General features: G+C 38.1%; 1 protein-coding gene across 1 annotated transcript in view; it reads left to right on the top strand.

The window, feature by feature from the left end:
* SBF2 (SET binding factor 2) overlaps positions 1–19345 on the top strand; it is a gene marked incomplete at its 5' end in the record, with an annotated part of 451091 nt that overhangs the window by 347809 nt on the left and 83937 nt on the right. Inside the window, 2 exons of the mRNA XM_023736921.1 lie at positions 14884–15054; positions 17171–17433. Of these exons, the coding sequence (XP_023592689.1) occupies positions 14884–15054; positions 17171–17433 (434 nt within the window). The remainder of the gene's footprint in view (positions 1–14883; positions 15055–17170; positions 17434–19345) is intronic.

Below are 19345 nucleotides of genomic sequence, written 5' to 3'. Positions count from 1 at the left end.
TGTCATTTTCACAATGTTGAGTCTACCTATCCATGAGCATGGTATGTTTTTCCATTTATGTAGATCTCTTTTGGTTTCTTGCAGTAGTGTTTTGTAGTTTTCTTTGTGTAGGCCTTTTACATCCCTGCTTAGATTTATTCCTAAGTATTTTATTTTTGGGGGGGCTATTACAAGTACTATTGTTTTCGTGATTTCCTCTTCATCGTTTTCTTTATTGGTGTGTATCTTGTATGTTTGTCTTTTAGCCTGCTACTCTGCTGAATCTTTCTATTAGCTCCAGTAGTTTTCTCACGGAGTCTTTAGGGTTTTCTATGTATAGTATCATATCATCCACAAATAGGGACAGTTTAACTTCTTCATTACCAATTTGGATGCCCTTTGTTTCTTTTTCTTGCTTTATTGATCTAGCTAGGACTTCCAGCACAGTGTTAAAGAGGAGTGGTGATAAAGGGCATCCTTGTCTTGTTCCTCTTCTCAAGGGTAATGTTTTCAGCCTGTCTCCATTAAGAATGATGTTGGCCGTTGGTTTTGCATAGATGCCCTTTATTGTGTTGAGAAATTTCCCTTCTATACTTATTTTATTGAGAGTTTTTATCAGGAATGGGTGTTGGACTTTGTTGAATGCCTTTTCTGTGTCACTTGAAATGATTATGTGATTCTTTTCATTCCTTTTATTTATGTGGTAGATTACATTGATTGATTTTCTAATGTTGAACCATCCTTGCATACCTGGTATGAATCCTACTTGGTCGTGGTGTGTTATTTTTTTGATATGATGCTGAATTCTCTTGGCTACAGTTTTGTTGAGAATTTTGCATCTATGTTCATGAGAGAGATTGGTCTGTAATTTTCTTTTCTTGTGGCATCTCTGCCTGGTTTTGGTATCAGGGTTATGCTGGCTTCATAGAATGAATTTGGAAATCTCACTTCCTTTTCTATGTTCTGAAATAGTTTGTGTAGTACTGGTATAACTCTTCTCTGAATGTTTGGTAGAATTCTCCAGTGAAGCCATCTGGGCCAGGGTTTTTTTTTTGTTGTTGTTGCAAGTTTTTTTATTACCTTTTCAGTCTCTTCTCTTATGGGTCTGTTCAGATTTTCAACATCACTTTGTGTTAGTTTGGGTAGGTAATGTGTTTCTAGAAATTTATCCATTTCCTTTAGGTTTTCAAATTTGTTGGAGTAGAGTTTTTCATAATACTCTTGTTATGATCCTTTTTATTTCATTTTGATCTGTGGTAATGTCCCCCATTTCATTTCCTATTTGGGTTATGTGCATCCTCTCCTCTTTTTCTTTTGTCAGTCTGGCCTGTGGTTTGTTGATTTTGTTGATCCTTTCAAAGAACCAACTTTTGATTTTGTTGATTCTTTCTGTTGTTTTTCTGTTCTGTTTCATTTATTTCTGCTCTGAGCTTTATTATTTCTTTTCTTCTGGTGGCTGTGGGCTTTTCTGCTGTTCTGTTTCTATGTGTTTGAGTTGTGTAGTTAATGTTCTGATTTTGTCCCTTTCTTTTTTGATGTGACATCTATTGCTATAAATTGTCCTCTGAGGACTGTCTATACTGTGTCCCAAAGTTTTTGGTGTGATGTGTTTTCATTCTTGTTTAATTCTAGGAATTTTTTGATACCATGTCTGATTTCTTCTGTTATGCAGTGGTTTACAAGCAGGGTGTTATTCTTTCTATGTAATTGATTTTTTTTCCTTGCTCTTCCTATTGTTAATTTCTACCTTGATGGTGTTGTGGTCAGAGAAGATACTTAGTATTATCTCGGTGTTTTGAATTTTGTTGAGGGTTGCTCTGTGGCCTCAGATGTGGTCTATTCTGGAGAACTTCCATGTGCATTAGAAAAGAATGTGTAATTTACAGCTGTTGGGTGGAGTGTTCTATATATGTCTATGAGGTCAAGCTAGCTGATTGTGCCCTTTAGGTCTTCTGTATCTTTGTTGAGTTTCTTTCTAGATGTTCTGTCCTTTACCAAGAGTGGTGTGTTGAAGTCTTCTACTTTTACTGTGGAACTTTCTGTTTCTCTCTTCAGTGCTGTTAAAGTTTGTTTTATGTATTTTGGAGCCCTTTCATTGGGTGCATAGATGTTTATTATGGTTATGTCTTCATGATGGATCGTCTGTTTAATCACTATGTAGTATGCTTCTTTTTCTTTTATAGTGGATTTTGTTTTAAAGTCTATTTTGTCGGAAATTAGTATTGTCACTCCTGCTCTTTTTTGGTAGCTGTTTCCTTGATATATTTTTTTCCATCCTTTGATTTTTAATAAATTTACATCTTTGTTTCTAAGGTATGTCTCTTGTAGATAGCATATTGATGGATCCTGTTTGTTTGTCTGTTTGTTTTATCCATTCTGTCCCTCTCCATCTTTTTATGGGTACATTTAGGCCATTTACATTCAGTGTAATTATTGATAGGTGTGAGTTTATTGCTGTCATTTTGTAGTGCTTTTTTTTGTGGTGCTGATGTTTTCTTTGTTCCTGTTACTCTCCTGTGCTGAATTCCTTTTATTTGTGGATTTTTTTCATTTCTTTTGTTTTTGTAGATTTTGTTTTTACTGAAACTTTGTTTTTCTTCTTTATTTTGATGAGTAGGTTTGTTAACTTTCTTTGTGGTTACCTTGAAGTTTACCCTTATCTTCTAGGTTTGAAGCAGTCTTTTATTACTTGGTATCACCTTGCCTTCCCCTCCATTAGAAGGTTCTATGCCTACACCATTTATTCCTTCTTTTATTGTTCTGATGTTGTTGTCCTTTACAGATTAACCTGTCTGGTTCCTAGTTGTAATTCTTTTGGTTTTTGCTAGTCCTTTAGAGTTCATTTCCTGGGTTGGTATATGGCTGGTACTATCTTGCGTCCTAGGTTCAGCCTGTGGTCTGATGTTGTTTGTTCTCAGACCGAAGGACTCCCTTTAATAATTCTTCTAAATTTGGTTTGGTTTTTACATATTCCCTTAATTTCTGTTTATCTGGAAATGTCCTAATTTCACCCTGATATTTGAATGAGAGTTTTGCAGGGTATATTATTCTTGGCTGGCAATTTTTTTCTTTCAAGGTTTTATATATGTCATCCCACTGCCTTCTTGCCTGCATGGTTTCTGCTGAATAATCTGAGCTTAGTCTTACTGTTTCTCTTCTGTATGTGACTTTTTGTTTTTCTCAAGCTGCTCCCAGGATTCTTTGTCTTTGATTTTAGCAAGTGTGATTATGATATGCCTTGGTGATCTGCACCTATCTCTCCTTGCTCTTATTCCATTTGGTACTTGACTGAGTTCTTTATCTCTTCATTTGATGGGGTTTCAGGATTGATGTTTGTCTCTGTTTGACTTAGTTTTTCGGGTCTTTGCTGTGGAGGGACTGCGTCGTGCCTCTGTCTATAGTGCCATGTTGGCTGGAAGTCTGTATATGCTATTTTTAAAAAGAGAGAAGGAGTGAGAGAGAGAGAAGAAATGCACAAAGCAAATATGGTTAAGATTTGATAAAGCTAGATATTGGATGTATATTTTTCCTATTCCTGTCTTCCTTTTGTTTGTCTATCAGGACTAAGCATTTCCAAAGTTCATTAGAAAATACTATGAAATTTATTCTTACAGTGACTTAGTATATGGAGGTGGTCAGGCCAGTATGTTGTTGTTAATTGCTATTGAGTTGGCTCTGACTCATGGCCCCCTTATGTATAATAGAATGAAGTATTGCCCAGTTCTGTGCCATCTTCATGGTAGTTGGTGTGTTTGAGTCCATTGTTGTAGTTATCGTGTTAAGCCATCTCATTGAGGGTTTCCTTCATTTTTGTTGGCCCTCTACATTACAAAAAGGAGCCCTGGTGGCACAAATGTTACCGGGTGGAAACCCCAGGTTCTGCTCGGCGTGACTCAAATTGGCCAGTAAATGAGAGACCAAGGTGGAAGAGCAGGAAAGGCACTTTTATTTCATTGCACAAGGAAAGGAGTCAGTTGGAGCTGCTGCCACCAAGGGTGCTCCCCGAGAGCAAGGGGAAAAGTTACTTTTAAGGGGTTTACAAGTAGGGAGTTCATACAAGTTACCTCAATAACATTCTTAATCATACTACACAAGCACAGTGGGGTTTATATATAACTTCCAAGCAAAGAAAGCAGGATTCTAATGCAAAGCTGTAGCGGAGGAAGCCAAGCAAAGGAAACAGTATTCTAAATCAAAAGCTGCTTGATTATTCCCTCCTTATTATTATTCCCTTGCTTATTCCCTCCTTTTCTTTTTGGACATTGGTCATTCAGGACCAGTGTCCATTTTGAACTATAGCCTGGCTAGGAATTGTTTGACATGTTCTTGGGGAGCGGACAAATATTGGACCTAGGAATTTCCCCACTCCTTCTTTTAGCCAGTAAGTTGGATGAAGAGGTGCAGTGATTTATGGGTATTTCTTGCCTATGCAGTATGGTTTACAACTGACTATTCACTAAATGCTAAAAGAAAAGGATAAGAGTGGCATTTATGCCCTGTTTATGTGAATGTTTTTCTGAAAGATGTTTTCCAAGATTGTTCTAGCTATTGTCTTTATACCTCAGGGCCCAGTTGATGTGTCTTTATGAGTCTCTGTGAGTCCAACTTCAGATCGGTCACATTCTTTGTGCTCAAGGACAGGGAATTATGGCTCCAGTATTATCTCCTAAATCATTCTTTTCTTTTGATTGGAGATTGGAGATAACACATTGATGATTAATACCTGGACTTAGTCCAGTCCCTGGATGGTAACCATGGCAGGCGCTTTAAACTCATGGTGCTAGGTTTCAACTGGATACCATCTGGTTCTTCTCCGGGATCTTAAGTAAGAGCAACGTTCCCATCAATCGCATTGCTAAAGTGAGCAGACTCAGCATACATCAACATTTTAGCCTGAGGCTTTCTTAAGTGTGCAAGACAATAGAAGATAAGTTTTATTATACCTCATACTATCAGGATGCAGACTAAGAAAATTACTGTCTCTTGCAGTAGTGACTTAGCTCATGTATTTACTCTGTTGTCTGATTCTACATACATCCTGTTTTACTTTTCCTGTGTTATTTATCTGAATACAATAAGAGGTATTTACTACAGTACAGATTACACTTTCGTGGGCTAATTAAAAAATATAAGGCTATTTGTTATCTCATGTCATCTTGGCTAATGAGATCAGAGATCACTGTTGTGCTTCCATCCCATTAGCAACTTTGTCTGCTGTTTGTCCTATAATGATTGATAAATTTCTTAAAGATTTCTGCAATTCAACTATACCATAATAGGAATTAAAGCTAGCAACCCCACCCTGAGTATTGGACAAATGGGTTTCTTTTTTTACTCTTGTTTTATAACATGTAACAATTTAACATTACCTATTTATATTTACTAGCATCATTACTATGAATTTCTAAAGGTAATCTTAAAATTCTCAAAGTGCATTGCCATTGCATTCGCCAGGAATTTAAACGAGATTGCCTGTGTAAACTCACTGTCAGGTGGAAAGGGGCCATCTAAACTAGTATAGTTGGATCTACCACACAAAAACATATGTCCATAAGAAGCACACAAAGTTTGTCTAGAGGAGACAGAAGGTATAGAAAAATTTACATGTGACAACCAATTTTCCATTAGAGAATACCTGATTAGCAAGGTAATACAGGATGGATCTCTCCTGTTGGAGTCTTCAGTTAATCTGTTTAAAACATACTAAGTGTTCTTCCCAAGGGCAAGCCGCCCTTCCTTAGTTTACCTATTAACAGTCATGGGTCACTTTCTCAGAAGCAGAAGTGGCACAAAACTGTTCTTTGAGAGAACTAACAGGAAATCTAATGTTATTCTATTTTGTAAAATCATAGCTCTAACAAATTTCATACACTTCTCTGGTTATGATATTTACAACTTTGCTAAGTTTACCAATAAGAACTTCTAATTCAAGAGTTACAATATCTAAACCCATTAGTTAGATAATTTAGGAGAAAGGAAAATGGTTTCTTATATCCAGAAAGTAGGACATTAAAGCATCAGCAACATTCCCACATAAAACCCATAGTATTACTTTACTCAGTCTTATGTAGTTAATTTCTGTTGCATGTGATTCTCGATCAGCCACATTCTGTGAACCCATCAGCTTCTATGTATGAGTTCTGGAAATCTTGATTCAGTCTAGTCACAGTCCTTTTCATAAGTCCAATATAGTCCATCTTTTTGTTGAGATATTTTGGTTAAACATTTTCAGCAAATCAGCAAAGTAACTTATCTGCAGATGACAAATCTTAATATGGCCATGATTAATTTATAAACATAATACTCTTAATTACAAAAATTCAAAGCCAAATAAAGTCAGTTTAAAAAAAAACTTTAGACAAAAATATTTCTAAATATGATGATTAACCTTATTTTCAAAGAGCTTCAGATATATTATATAATAATTTTGAAACATAATACCATATAGCCAGGATTATCCAGTCTCTAAATACCTGCATAGTAATAAAAAGAAGACTTCATAGGTAAACGATGTGAATTCCCCAGTCAAACCATTGGCTGATGCTAGATTCAAAAAAATAAAGTTGTGACCAAGTTAGTAATTAATAATAAAATTATGACATAATACTATGCATTTGTTGTCTAATATTAGGCAAAAGCATAAGAGGAAATACTAACATATAAATTTTAACCCAAGGAGAATCAGGTACTTCTCTTGACTTTGACAACACATTCCATGTAATTTATAATGTATTAAATAAATCTTTTTAGCACTCTTCCTTTATAAAATTCTTTTTTTTTTTTTTTTTGTGCTTTTTCATGAAGTTTTCAAAGTTGTCAGGAGTTTACTTAAGTTATTTAACCGAAGAGCTTAAAGGTAAAAACCTTAGCTATTTTTTTTCTTAAGCCTTGCAACTTGGTTTTTGACTCAGGAATTTTATTCTAATGAGAGGCAGAACCTTTGTCTTCGAGGCAGATTACACAAAGAATAAATTAACTTTTCAACTCAGAAATCAAAGAAAATTTTGTTATTTTAACAGCAAGAAACCCAGTTCTTTGTTTTATATATTATTTAACATTAAAGCTCCTAAAAAACCTCATAAATTAAACCATTAAACTTTAGTCAGACAGATAAAACTTTTGACTGTATCAAATAAATTTATTTTTAATAAACCTGTTAAATGTTGTCTTTGTTCCATATCTCTTATAGTACATCCCTTTAAAATGGCAAAAATGAACACAATTATTGGCAGGCTCAAATATATATATATGTGTGTATATATATATATATATCCTTTCTGTCATAAAAAGCAAAAGTATATAAACTTAAATTACAAGGAATATCTGTTTAGTTAATTTAACATCTGTAAGTTACCTAAAAGGTCTTGAAAATTATTTTAAGCTTGTATACTGTAAAACCTAACTGTTGAATTTAAGTTTGTTTAAACATTCCAAGTTTTTATTCATCTTTTACTATTTCCTGTATTTTCCCAATCTAAATTTAGCCCTTAAGGATTTTATTAACTTGCTTTGGAAATTGCAAAGTCTCTGTTCAGCTGACCAATTTCTTGATATGGATATAACCTTAAGGCTTTGGCTAGGGTTGGAAACATTTTTCCAGGCTGTTTCAGGTGTGTCTCATTGTGATATCTTTCTTTTTGCTTTTTAGAGTTCCCCTGTAATAGAGAAAACTTGTTTACTGTTCTTTTATGATTGAGATCTACCTAATTTTTGGTAACTATAGTAAAGCAGCAATTTTTTTCTTATTTTCTTTTGTCTTAAAAAGTCTCCACTTAGTTGGAAGGGGTCCTTCAAAAGCTTCCCTGGAGCTATATGACTTCAGAGACTGGGAGCTGGGGAGGCCTGATCCTGCCCCGCCCTTACTCTCTTGACTCATGGAAGACAAGATTGGGTCATCCCAATTCATTTACACATGTTTAAGCTGACCTAGGCATTTTGAAGGGCTGTCTACCTAGTAAATACCAAAGCTCTTTAGCAATTTTGTATATGAATCCATCAATTTTTGGCGAGCAAGACTGGGGCCTGGGGAGGCCTGATCCTGCCCCAACCTCACTCTCTTCACTCAATTCACAGAAAAAAACAGGTTCTAGATAAAACTTACTAACTTGCCAGAGCCTCAGATGGAGGAATATTAGACCTTTTGACAAAACATGATCATCAAGCAAAAGTTTCCCAAAAAGGAAAAGACAGGACAACACAAATGGAAGCTCATTTTCCCAAAGTGGCCACTGAAATTCCAAATTGCTTCTAATATATTCAGTTTATAGTGTTTTTAAATATGAACCCTAAACCAGTGTCTTAGTAGCTAGGGGTGGGGAGGGGGAATCCAGGCTCATTTACCAAAAATGTTAAGCTCTAAGGTTCAAGTTTTTGGTTTTCTTTCTTTTGAACTTAATTCATTCTGCTGGCTAGAGACCTAGTCTCTTATTTTAGAGCTTAAAAATACTAGTTCCTTCAATTGGAAAGTATTTTAAAGTAGCTTTACTGATGATTTTAATTTTAACATTATGATTCTTTATTGAGAAACTATATCATAAGAGGTCTGGAGCTACCACTTCTCCCTGCAAATTTCATAAAACAAGTCAGGTGCTATCACCTCTCCCTGCAAATTTGGCAAAACAGAGCACTATTCCAAGGTTTTCTCTGAGTCACAAAAAGAACTCTAATGAGAAACACCATGGGGTTTGGACAGTGTTTCACTTGGACCAGTGTGTACCTCTGTTGCTCGAGTTTGCTTGCAGGTGGCAGGCAGTCTGGTGCTCTAACCTGTCTCACAAACACCTTATCCTGTCACAGGAGTCTAACGCTCGTGATGAGCACCAGCGGCCACCCTAATGGCTTTCACTGGTCAACTCGTGCCTGAATTTTGCAGCTTATAGTGACCCAGAGCTCTTTGGAAATAGAATTACCTCTTTAATGTTTCAAGTGCCTGGATTGATCCGGACACTAAACTGCAGTTCACTAGAAGAGTTAGTAAATGTCACTCTTATCCAAACGATCAAGCAAAAATCTAAGAAAGGTTCCCCTTAATCAAACAACTGGTTTTCAAAACAAATATGCCAAACAAAACTTAAGAAAAATGAGAAAGAGAACAAAAAGAATAAGCAAAGGCTTGTCTTCTGAGAGCACTCACTCCATCGATGTCAAAGGGAGTGCGAACTTGTGAGTCCAGAAGATAGGACCTCTCTTGGCCGGCTTCTGCTCCGCAGTCCAGGTCTTCTCGAGGTCGACTGAATTCGTGGTTTTAGAATCCCTGCAGCAACTACACCATTAACTTTTCTAGGATAAAAACACCACAAAGTTTAGTAAAGCAAAAAGAAGGGTTTTATTCAGCACATATTTAAAGAGGCGAAGTAGGAAACTGACAAAGCATGCTGCCAGAGCCATGTCTGTCTGAGTCTCTGTTCCCAGTTTTTAAGGATGCATCCTAGCAGGCTGCATTCCAGGATCCCTTGAACATTCCCCATTCTTCAGATACACACACTTAACATACTCACACAACCTAATCTGGTGCACCAACCTAACAGATACCTAGAGCCTTTTACTCCCTCAACAGTCACTTCCTTCTACTTCTTGTGACTCTTCTGTGGCCTTACCTAGGAATTACCAAATAATCCAGGCGCATTTCGTGCCTCCCACTAAGGAGCCACCATTGGTCTGAGGTGGATCAGCTTCCAGAGCTGCTCCAAGGTCTCCAGGAGAAATTTCCTAGTGGCACCAGACATCGGGGCCAGTCAGTTGTCCGATTCACCTCAGGAGCCGAGCGGATAACTCCTGGCTGGTTGGCCAGAAATGTTACCGGGTGGAAACCCCAGGTTCTGCTCGGCATGACTCAGATTGTCCAGTAAACAAGAGACCAAGGTGGAAGAGCAAGAAAGGCACCTTTATTTCATTGCACAAGGAAAGGAGTCAGTCAAAGCTGCTGCCGCCAAGACTACTTCCCGAGGGCAAGGAGAAAAATTACCTTTAAGGGGTTTGCAAGTAGGGAGTTCTTACAAGTTATATCAGCAACATTCTTAGTCATACTAGGCAGATGCAATGGGGTTTACATATAACTTCCAAGTGAAGAAAGCAGGATCCTAATACAAAGCTGTGGGGAAGGAAGCCAAGTAAAGGAAACAGGATTCTAATGCAAAAGCTGCTGGGCAAGCTAAGCAAAGAAAGCAGGATTCTGAGGCAAAGCTGCTTGAGGTAGTGGAATTTTCCACAGCCTGGGGAATCTGTCTTATAAACAGTTAAGCACTCAGCTGCTAACCAAAAGGTTGGCAGTTCTAACCCACCCAGCAGCTCTGTGGGAGAAAGACCTGACAATCTGCTCCCGTAAAGACTACAGCCAAGAAAACACTCTGGGGCAGTTCTTCTCTGCCACATAATGTTGCTATGAGTAAAAATTGACTCGATGGCACCTAACAACAACTCGAGGGTACCTAACAACCAATCATGATGTCCTTTTCTAGCGATTGGTCTTTCCTGATGACACCTCCAAAATAAGTGAGTCAAAGTCTCGTCATTCTTACTTCTAAGGATCATTCTGGTTGTATTTCTTCTAAGATTGATTTGTTCATTCAGAACAGTATAGAATCATAACGGGACTTGCTGGCACCATCCCGAAACTGTACAATGAGAGAGTAGGACTGTATAGAGGGAGCAGGACTGGATAGAAATCTCTGCAGTCTGCATTATTCTTTGAAGACCTTATGTGTTATGGGATCAGTCCTGTCAGCCAGCTTTCTCTCCTGAAATCTGGTTTCCCTCTGAGCTTCCTAATTGGAGCCTTGGGCCTAGGGCACAAGCATGTCTAACATACTGACATCTTGACCTTTTCTTTGTTCAACTCATCTCTCAGATGATTTGTGTCCATTTATTTGGATTTGAGTCTGACCTGCTGGTTGGTGAGCCCTGTGAGTTTATTCTTCATATCCTGTCCCATGCTGGGTTTCCTTTAAAAGCTTTGTGGAAAATGAATGGCATTGCTTAATCTAGTATTTTCAGGGATATTTTTTCCAGATAAGGAAGGATATCAACACATTCTTAAACATCTCATGAAATTGCGTGGCAAAATATCACTTGTTTCTTTAGGACAGAATCATAAGAGTTATTATGAAAGGTAAAGTAAATATTGTTGCCAGAACTGGAAGGAAAGAGAGAGAGAAATGTCATTTAACAACAGTATTCCCTATCACCACCACCACCACCATCCCACACTCATAGTGGATTGAGTCTGTTGTTAAAAACAGTCATAAAATATACTGAATCTGAAGTCCTAAAAATCCTCATTATATCTTTCTCTAGATAATTATGGTTTTGTTTTGTAAAATACCTTGATGTTTGTATCTTACAGAAACATTGAAGAATAATGGAAGACTTCATTTCTGTTCCCTTTTCTTCTACCCAACTTGTGTGACCTTGGGCAAATCCATTTTCTTATGTTGTTATTTGGTGCTGTTGAGTCAATTCCGACTCATAGCAACCCTATGCACAACAGAACGAAACACTGCCTAGTCTTGTGCCATCCTCACAATTGTTGCTGTGTTTGAGCCCATTGTTGCAGCCACTGTGTCAATCCATCTCATTGAGAGTCTTCCTCTCTTTCGTTGACCCTCTGCTTTACCAAGCATGATGTCCTTCTCCAGGGACTGGTTCCTCCTGATAACGTCCAAAGTGCGTAAGATGAAATCTCTCCATCCTCCCTTCTAAGGAGCATACTAGCTGTACTTCTTCCAAGACAGATTTGTTCATTCTTTTGACAGTCCATGGTATATTCAGTATTCTCTGCCAACACCATAATTCAAATGCATCAGTTCTTCTTCAGTCTTCTTTACTTATTGTCCAGCTTTCACATGCATGTGAGGTGATTGAAAATACCATGGTTTGGGGTCAGGCACACCTTCGTCCTCAAAGTGACATCTTTGGTTTTTTTTAACACTTTATAAGAGATTTTTTGCAACAGATTTGCCCAATGCAGTACGTCATTTGATTTCTTGACTGCTACTTCCATGGGCATTGATTGTGGATCCAAGTAAAATGAAATCCTTGACAACTTCAGTACTGGTGGCATAGCTTCCAGCATCACAGCAACACACAAACCACCACAGTACAACAAACTGGCAGACGAGATTTTCTTTATAGGATCTGTCAAATGTACAGTGAAAACACAGTATTCACCTTACCACTCACTTTCTAGCCCAGCCAGACTGCAAAGCTCCATTTTTGCATTGCCTATCACACTTGTCTATCACTGCTAGATTGTGTGTTCCTGTGATGCTGAATAGATTTCAGCGAGCTTCCAGACTAAGATGGGCTAGCACGAAAGGCCTGGTAATCTACTTCTGAAAATCAGCCTGTCCTCTTAGCTCAAGTAGATACAAGAGACTAAACGGCCAGCTTCTGTCCAGAAGTGAGATGGGAAGGCAGAGAGGGTTAGGAGCTGGTTGTATCAGGGTGGAAAGGAGGAGTGTGCTGTCACAGTATGAGGAGAGTAATTAGAGTCACATAACAATGTATGTATACATTTTTGTATGGAAAAAAATAAAAATGAAAATCAGCTTGTGAATCACAGTGGTTCAGTCTGCAGCTGATCATGGGGATGGCACAGGACCAGGCAGAGTTTCATTCTGTTGTACATGTGGTTGCCACAAGTCAGGGCCCTATGGCAGCTAACACCATCAGGTAACAAGAACAATCTTATGCTGTGATAGACTCTAGGCAGAATAAGATGTTACTGCCCTCTGCTGTTCCTGAGAACACACCTGTCCATCAGTGCAGTGGCCCTGCCGTCCTTACAGTGAAGGACACTGTACCGTACACTCTTACTTAAGAAGACGGCAGGAAATCATACAGAAAGGAGGTAGATTTTCTATTTGGCAAAATAATAATAGAAGTATTTGGGAATTATTTTCTTATGCACACATCAGATGCCATAGCCATTTATGACTATCTTACCACTAAAAGTGTTTATTCTATAATCACTTTACCCTATAAATTCTTACCTAGTACACAGACTGTGGGTTCTGACCCTTTGGGATATTGTCACTCTGTTTTGCTCCATATTTCTGTCTAGGAACATTTACAGTCCCACCTTTGTTCAAAAAATTTAGCGAAGTTTTTGCAGGTTCACTTCTAGTTTGTGAATAAATGGGAAGATAATGTCAATTGACATGTGCCAAGGAAAGTGAATGTGCAACATCAATGAGGAAAAGGCTGAAGGAGAAAGGCAGGGCTTCATTACACACTCATTCCTATAAAGCTCTGTCAAGTTTCGATAAGAGCTTTATAATTAGTAGTAACTTTTTGGTGGGTTGATAATTCTAAAAGTATTTTATGTGAGAATCTTATTGCATTTTTATGAGATGGTACTGCTTCTAACTGTACTCATGGAAAAGGCCATTGAAAATTATGCCTTTATCTTACTTAAATTTTGTGCCTTTAAAATCTCTTTCAGAATAGGCCTGTGCACTGCTGCTGAGGTAATTGTTAGTCCTCAAAGTCCTTAGGGGCAAAAAAAAATGCAATCCAAGTCCCATGTATCTTTGTGGAGAGTATAAAAGGAATTTGTGATACACTATGTGGCTTCTGCTTATGCACTCACAGAACCACACACATTTTGTTGGTGATTTCTCACAGGTGTAGCAGCTCTGTATTAAATGAGCAGACAGGCATTATGAAGACCATCAATGATCCTTCTACAGCTTCCCCTTGGGGAACTCCTGACTTTTGCTTCGTCGTCAGCCCCAGCCTATAGCCACCTAATAGGGAGAATTGTTCTGTGCTTGTAACAGATTACCTCAACAGTAGTGTATATATAGTCTCTTGAAAGAGACTTACATGTGGGATGCAGAAGTACACAGAGATTCTCACCGGCAAAATCACAGCCACCCCACCTCCATCGATGCCAGTGCTACATTTCATGGTATGCATCATGCCTCTGCCAGCTCTAGGTTTAGTCTGATCTAGACCAAGAAGGAAATTAGCATACATAAAGCATATGATTTTTGCCAGGTGTCTTAACACATCTGTTATGCATCCTTAAGAAGTGAACCAATTTTTGCCTTATAACTTCAGTTTCCTCTTCCTTAAATTAGGGATAATAATGTGCATCTTACAAGATTCTTAGTATTAAGTTATATTGTTGTTGGTTGCTGTTGAGTATTTGAAGTGCCTACCAAGTGTCTGTAGAGTTCATTTTTCTTCCCTTCCTTGTTAATCACTTCTTAGGTTTACTTTTACCCTGAACTCCAGCAGGAAGTCCTAAGAAGAAAGGAGGTGTGATTTGAGGTTACCTTCCCATGCCCAGATTTGGTTACCAGAAAGTGCCCTTGAAGCCGAGGACAGTTTTCTAGATAGTATGTGAGTCAGGCAGCAGCCTTGGTAGTAGGCAAGATTGAGCAGTAAGGAGGGTATAATTCCTCCTGAGTCTCAAATTCATGATATGCCCTCATTCTGTTTGTAAGGCCAAGCTGTGGACATTTCATTTAGTGCCCAAAAAATACACTCCAAAACCAAATAGAGGAAATTTTAAATCATCTGGAGTTTTATGTTTAGATTGTGATGGATTTTGTTATATATCCTAATATTAATAATAGCTACCAACTCTACAGCGCCTACTCTATGGCCAGTACAGTGCTAGGTACTTTCATATATTCTCTAATTCATATCACAGCTTTGATTTTTAGGTGTTGTTATGACCATTTTAATAAAGTAACTGATACCCTAAAGGATTTGATAGCAAGCTCAACGTTACCAGTTAAAAATGAGTAAGTGGCTAATTGCCAAGCCTATACTGCCATAAGATACTCTTTAGAGAAATCCGTTGATCGCATCTGTGGTTAACTACGGTCTCTGTGACCTTCTGAACTGCCATAACTCTGTCAGCTCCATGATGATGTATATTGTGTGTTTTCACAGAAACTTGCCCCTGGAGTCAGCCAGTTTGCATACACCTGTGTACAAGACCACTCCATTTGGACTAATCAGCAATTTTGGGAAACAACCTTTTACAATGCTGTACAGGAACAGGTTCGCTCCCTGTATCTCTCAACCAAGGAAGATAATCATGCTCCACTTCTGAAGCAAAAGGTAAGATAAGAGAAGGAAGATATTTGTATGGAGTTAGAATTTTGGTTTTAAGGAAAGCTCATGCAGGTATCCCCAGGTCAAAAGGAAATCCAGCCATTTCTTACCGGTGTATTTAGGGTTTACTTTAGGGAGCCCTGTGGTGAGCTTCTTTCTTCTGTTGATTTCTGTCATTATATTTTTCCACAATAATTTCTTAATATAGTTCTTCAGTGGTCAGATTATTTTATTGTATTTTAACAAATAGAAATTCGCTGGAAGCAACTATATAAGTTGAGCAGAAACAGCACACCTGAAATACCTAGGCATATATCTCTGTGCAATTAACTTCCTTGAATAAATGTCCAATTAAAGTTAATTGACTCTAAAATAAATGTAAAATTCAGTAGTTCTGCTCAAAAAATATGCCAGCAATAAAATCTAGGTCTTCTTTTACTAACATTCTGTATGTTCCGGTATTTTTTATCAGCATATAAACAAGAAAATTGTTTTTAATTTGAAAGAGTTTGAAATATTATGAAATTTTAAAACATCATTTACTGGCTGTCTGGTCTTAGGCAAGTCATGTTACCTCTTTGTGCTTTAGTTTCGTCACTGGCAAAATGACTAGATATGATTATTTTAAAATTTTAATGTCTAGTACATGTAAAGAGTAACTGACACATAGTAAATACTAAATGTTAGAAATTATCATCCTCATGCATTGAACTTAAAGTGGACTTGAAGACTGATTATCAATGTTGATTCACTTCAGAGTAGTTTTTATTTTCACATGCTGGGCTAATACATTGCTGCTGATTCTTTCCATTGTCCTGCATTTAAATTGGCCTTATATTATATGAGATAAATGAACCTAGATATCTAACAGAAACTTTCCAGTAGTATTCAAATATTTCTATGCTTCATGTAATTTTAAACATTACTGTACTGTTATTGAGTATCATAAGAAACAAAACCTTAATAACAAATAGCACTACCTAACATCTGATGTTCCAAACTATTATTGTTTACTGTTAGTGTGAATTGTTTGCTTAATATAATTTAAAACTCAATTTTTTTTCTTTTAAAACACTGGATATACTTGGTTAAGGGGTAACTTGTAACAGATGCAGAGACTGTTAGTTTGGGGTCATTGCTCCAGAAATAATTGGGATTGTGGTGTGCTTTTGATAGTTTTTTAAGCAGCTATAATACTGACATTAAGGAGCCTTGGTGATGCAATGGTTAAGCACTCGGCTGCTAACTGAAAGGTGAGAGATTCGAACCCACCAGTGGCTCCGTGGCAGAAAAGACCTGGTGATCGGCTCCTATAAAGATAACAGCCCAAGAAACCCTACGGGGCAGTTCTACTCCGTCCTATAGGATCGATATGAGTCGGAATCGACTCGACAGCGCAAAACACCAACAATGCTGACATTGGTATATCTCAAAAGCATTTGTAGAACAAACATGTTACTGCTTCTGTATCCTCCTTTCTAAGGAAGTCTGTCTCTAGCCCTAAGTTAAATACAAGTGAGTCCGTAGATGTACCAGCCCGTTGCAAGCTATGAAGGGCTATGCAAGTGTGGGTTACTTTATTGTTCAACTCTTCAGCATACTAGGGCAACTCTCTTAAAATTTCCATCATCACCTACATATCTATGTGGACAATAATGCTTGACTCCCACATTTACAAAGAAAGCTAGCTGTGGTTTTTGTGACTTTAGTCATTCCATCTCCTTCTCCCAAAGAGCAGAAAAGAAACATCAGAATATTAGTAAATGCTACTGCATTCAGACCTGAGCATTTATAGGAACTTTAAATCAACATTTGTTGTAACTGGTAGCTTGAAAGGGATGGAGCCATAGAGATAATGGATACAGTCAAATGTTAGAAATGAGAAACAGATCCATCTGTGCTTTGTTACTGCTTCCATTGGTTTGTCAGGTGGTTCCACTTAAGGCCTGCTGGCTATAGAAAGAAGACTGGGTTTTGTTTTGTTGTTATGTTTGTTTATATGTTTTCATTTTTTGCGGATGTAAGTATTTAATAGAAGAATTATGAAAACATCTTCCATGTTTTTTAAGCTCATGTGAATTGCTGGATGTTCTCCTTTGGATTGTGTTGATTTGTTTTTTAGGACAAGCTTCCCGATGACCAATTTCAGGAAAAGACAGCAATGGACCTTGCAGCCGAGCAACTCCGCCTTTGGCCTACTCTGAGCAAATCAACTCAGCAGGAGCTGGTGCAGCGTGAGGAAAGCACTGTCTTCTGTCAGGCCATTCACTTTGCAAACCTCATGGTCAACCTGCTGGTTCCACTAGACACAAGTAAAAACAAGCTCCTAAGAACGTCGGCCCCAGGTGACTGGGAAAGTGGAAGCAACAGCATTGTCACAAACAGGTACTGAAATGTGGACACACACAGACCCACCTACTCTTCATGGGGCCAGTCTGAGCTTAGGAGAGGATATAAAGCATTTGGAGAAAATATTGCCCTACATATTTAAAAAATTACACATTTTTCCCCACCTTCAGACTTGCTCAGCTCTTTTCTGTTAAAAGACCTTCACCTCATCCTGCTGTTCTTAATCACCTTTCCCACACTCTCTTCTCTTTCATGGCCTATTTTTTAAAACGTCCCACCCACCACTGATCCAGCCTTCAGTCACCTTCTGCCATGGCACTTTAGAGAAGGTGTGCTGAAAAATTACAGGTGAGTTCCTTCCTGCCAGAATGATTGTTTCTCAGCCCTCCTTTTTCTCAGCTTGTCTGTTGCATTTGCCTGTAATCTTGTCCTCAACCATACCTTACTGTCAACCCTCCAGTGACATCCCGTACCACTGAAAATAAGACCCAAAATCTTCACCATGGTCTACAAAGCCTAACAGTCTCTGGCTACTGATCTGACCTTATTTCTGGTCACTCTTCTGTCAGTCAGACTGATCTCTCTGCTAATGCTCAAACACTCCACTGCCTCAGAGCCTTTGTACTTGCTGTTCCTTCAGTCTGGAATACTCTTTTCCTAAATTGTCGTAAGAATCAATTCTTCACTACATTTAGGTCTCTGCTCAAATGCCACCTAGTTAGAACGGGCTTCCTACCATCCCTGACTTAAGTAGCACTTCCATCCCCTACCTTGGTATTATTTCTCTTTCATGACATTTTCCATTTTGATCTATTTGCTTATTCTAGGTCTCCTTTTTCTGTTTAGTTCACTGCTGTATGCCCAGCACCTTTGTACGTAGTAGGCACTCAGTAAATATTTGGTTAAACAAGTAATTAAATGAATGAGTAAATGAACTGATCACGCCCACAACAGCGAAATTCTGTCCTTTTAGGTTTTCAGTGATGTTGTAACATTCTGGTAGTTCTTCTCAGGCTCTTTCAGGCAGCTCCTCTTCTCTTCCCATTCTCAATCACTCTGCCCTGCTCTTCATGCTCTCATAGAGAATTCATTTACAAGCTTACATCTGTGGCCCCGACCTCTCAATTTCCCTCTCCCAGGCACTTCATTTTTGTCGCAACACCTCAGAGCTTTCTGGTCTTTCAGGCTAGACAACTTGGAGTCAGTATTTTGCACCATATAGTCCACTGCACAGATCTCTCATTTCTTCCTGGTCAAGGTTTCTGGTTCCTCCTTTGGTTATTTTATGTGGACAGTATAGCCCAGGCCCTCATCCTTCAAACCAGATTATATGAATCTCCCAGCTGTTTTTTTTAATTCCTCTCCTTTCTCTAGTTTCTTCTGCCCTTACTGCCGCAAGAATCTTCCTGAAATGATGTTTCTGTCACATTTCTCTGCTGCTCACAAGACCCTGTTTCATCATTTCCTTGATTCTTAAAATATTGTATAGTCTATCCCCACTTTCCCTCCCCAGCCTGTCTCCCACTGCCAGTCAAGTTGATCTTCACTATGACCATCAATAACTGTATTTTCATTTCTTTTTGAAGTTGTCATTATAGATGATCCTGCTCTCTCAAAGTCTACATTATTAGTAAGTAGCTAAGGCACCTAAATTCTGTAAGGTTTAGGGATGATATGATGGCCAAATTTGCTGCTTAGCTTTACTTTAACACTGATTCAGGTCATGTGGTTGGATTTGGAGTAAAGAGAACTGAGTAGGTTAGAACAGGCAAAGGAGTCTTTTTCATGATTAGCAGTCTAACAGAAAGCTTAAGAGCCAGGAGTATTTGTTGAATAGTAGGAGCTGAATAAGTAATAAGGGCAGCAATTTGCTTACTTCTCCTGTATGATTTTATCACTTACAGAATAATGATGGCTTCATAGTGGCCAAAAGGGTTGTGATTCACTC

This window comes from Trichechus manatus, unplaced genomic scaffold, assembly GCF_000243295.1.
Source record: "Trichechus manatus latirostris isolate Lorelei unplaced genomic scaffold, TriManLat1.0 scaffold00006, whole genome shotgun sequence".
Classification (NCBI taxonomy): Eukaryota; Metazoa; Chordata; class Mammalia; order Sirenia; family Trichechidae; genus Trichechus; species Trichechus manatus.
Note: the sequence above shows the minus strand (reverse complement) of the source record. Positions and strands in the feature narration are given on the sequence as shown.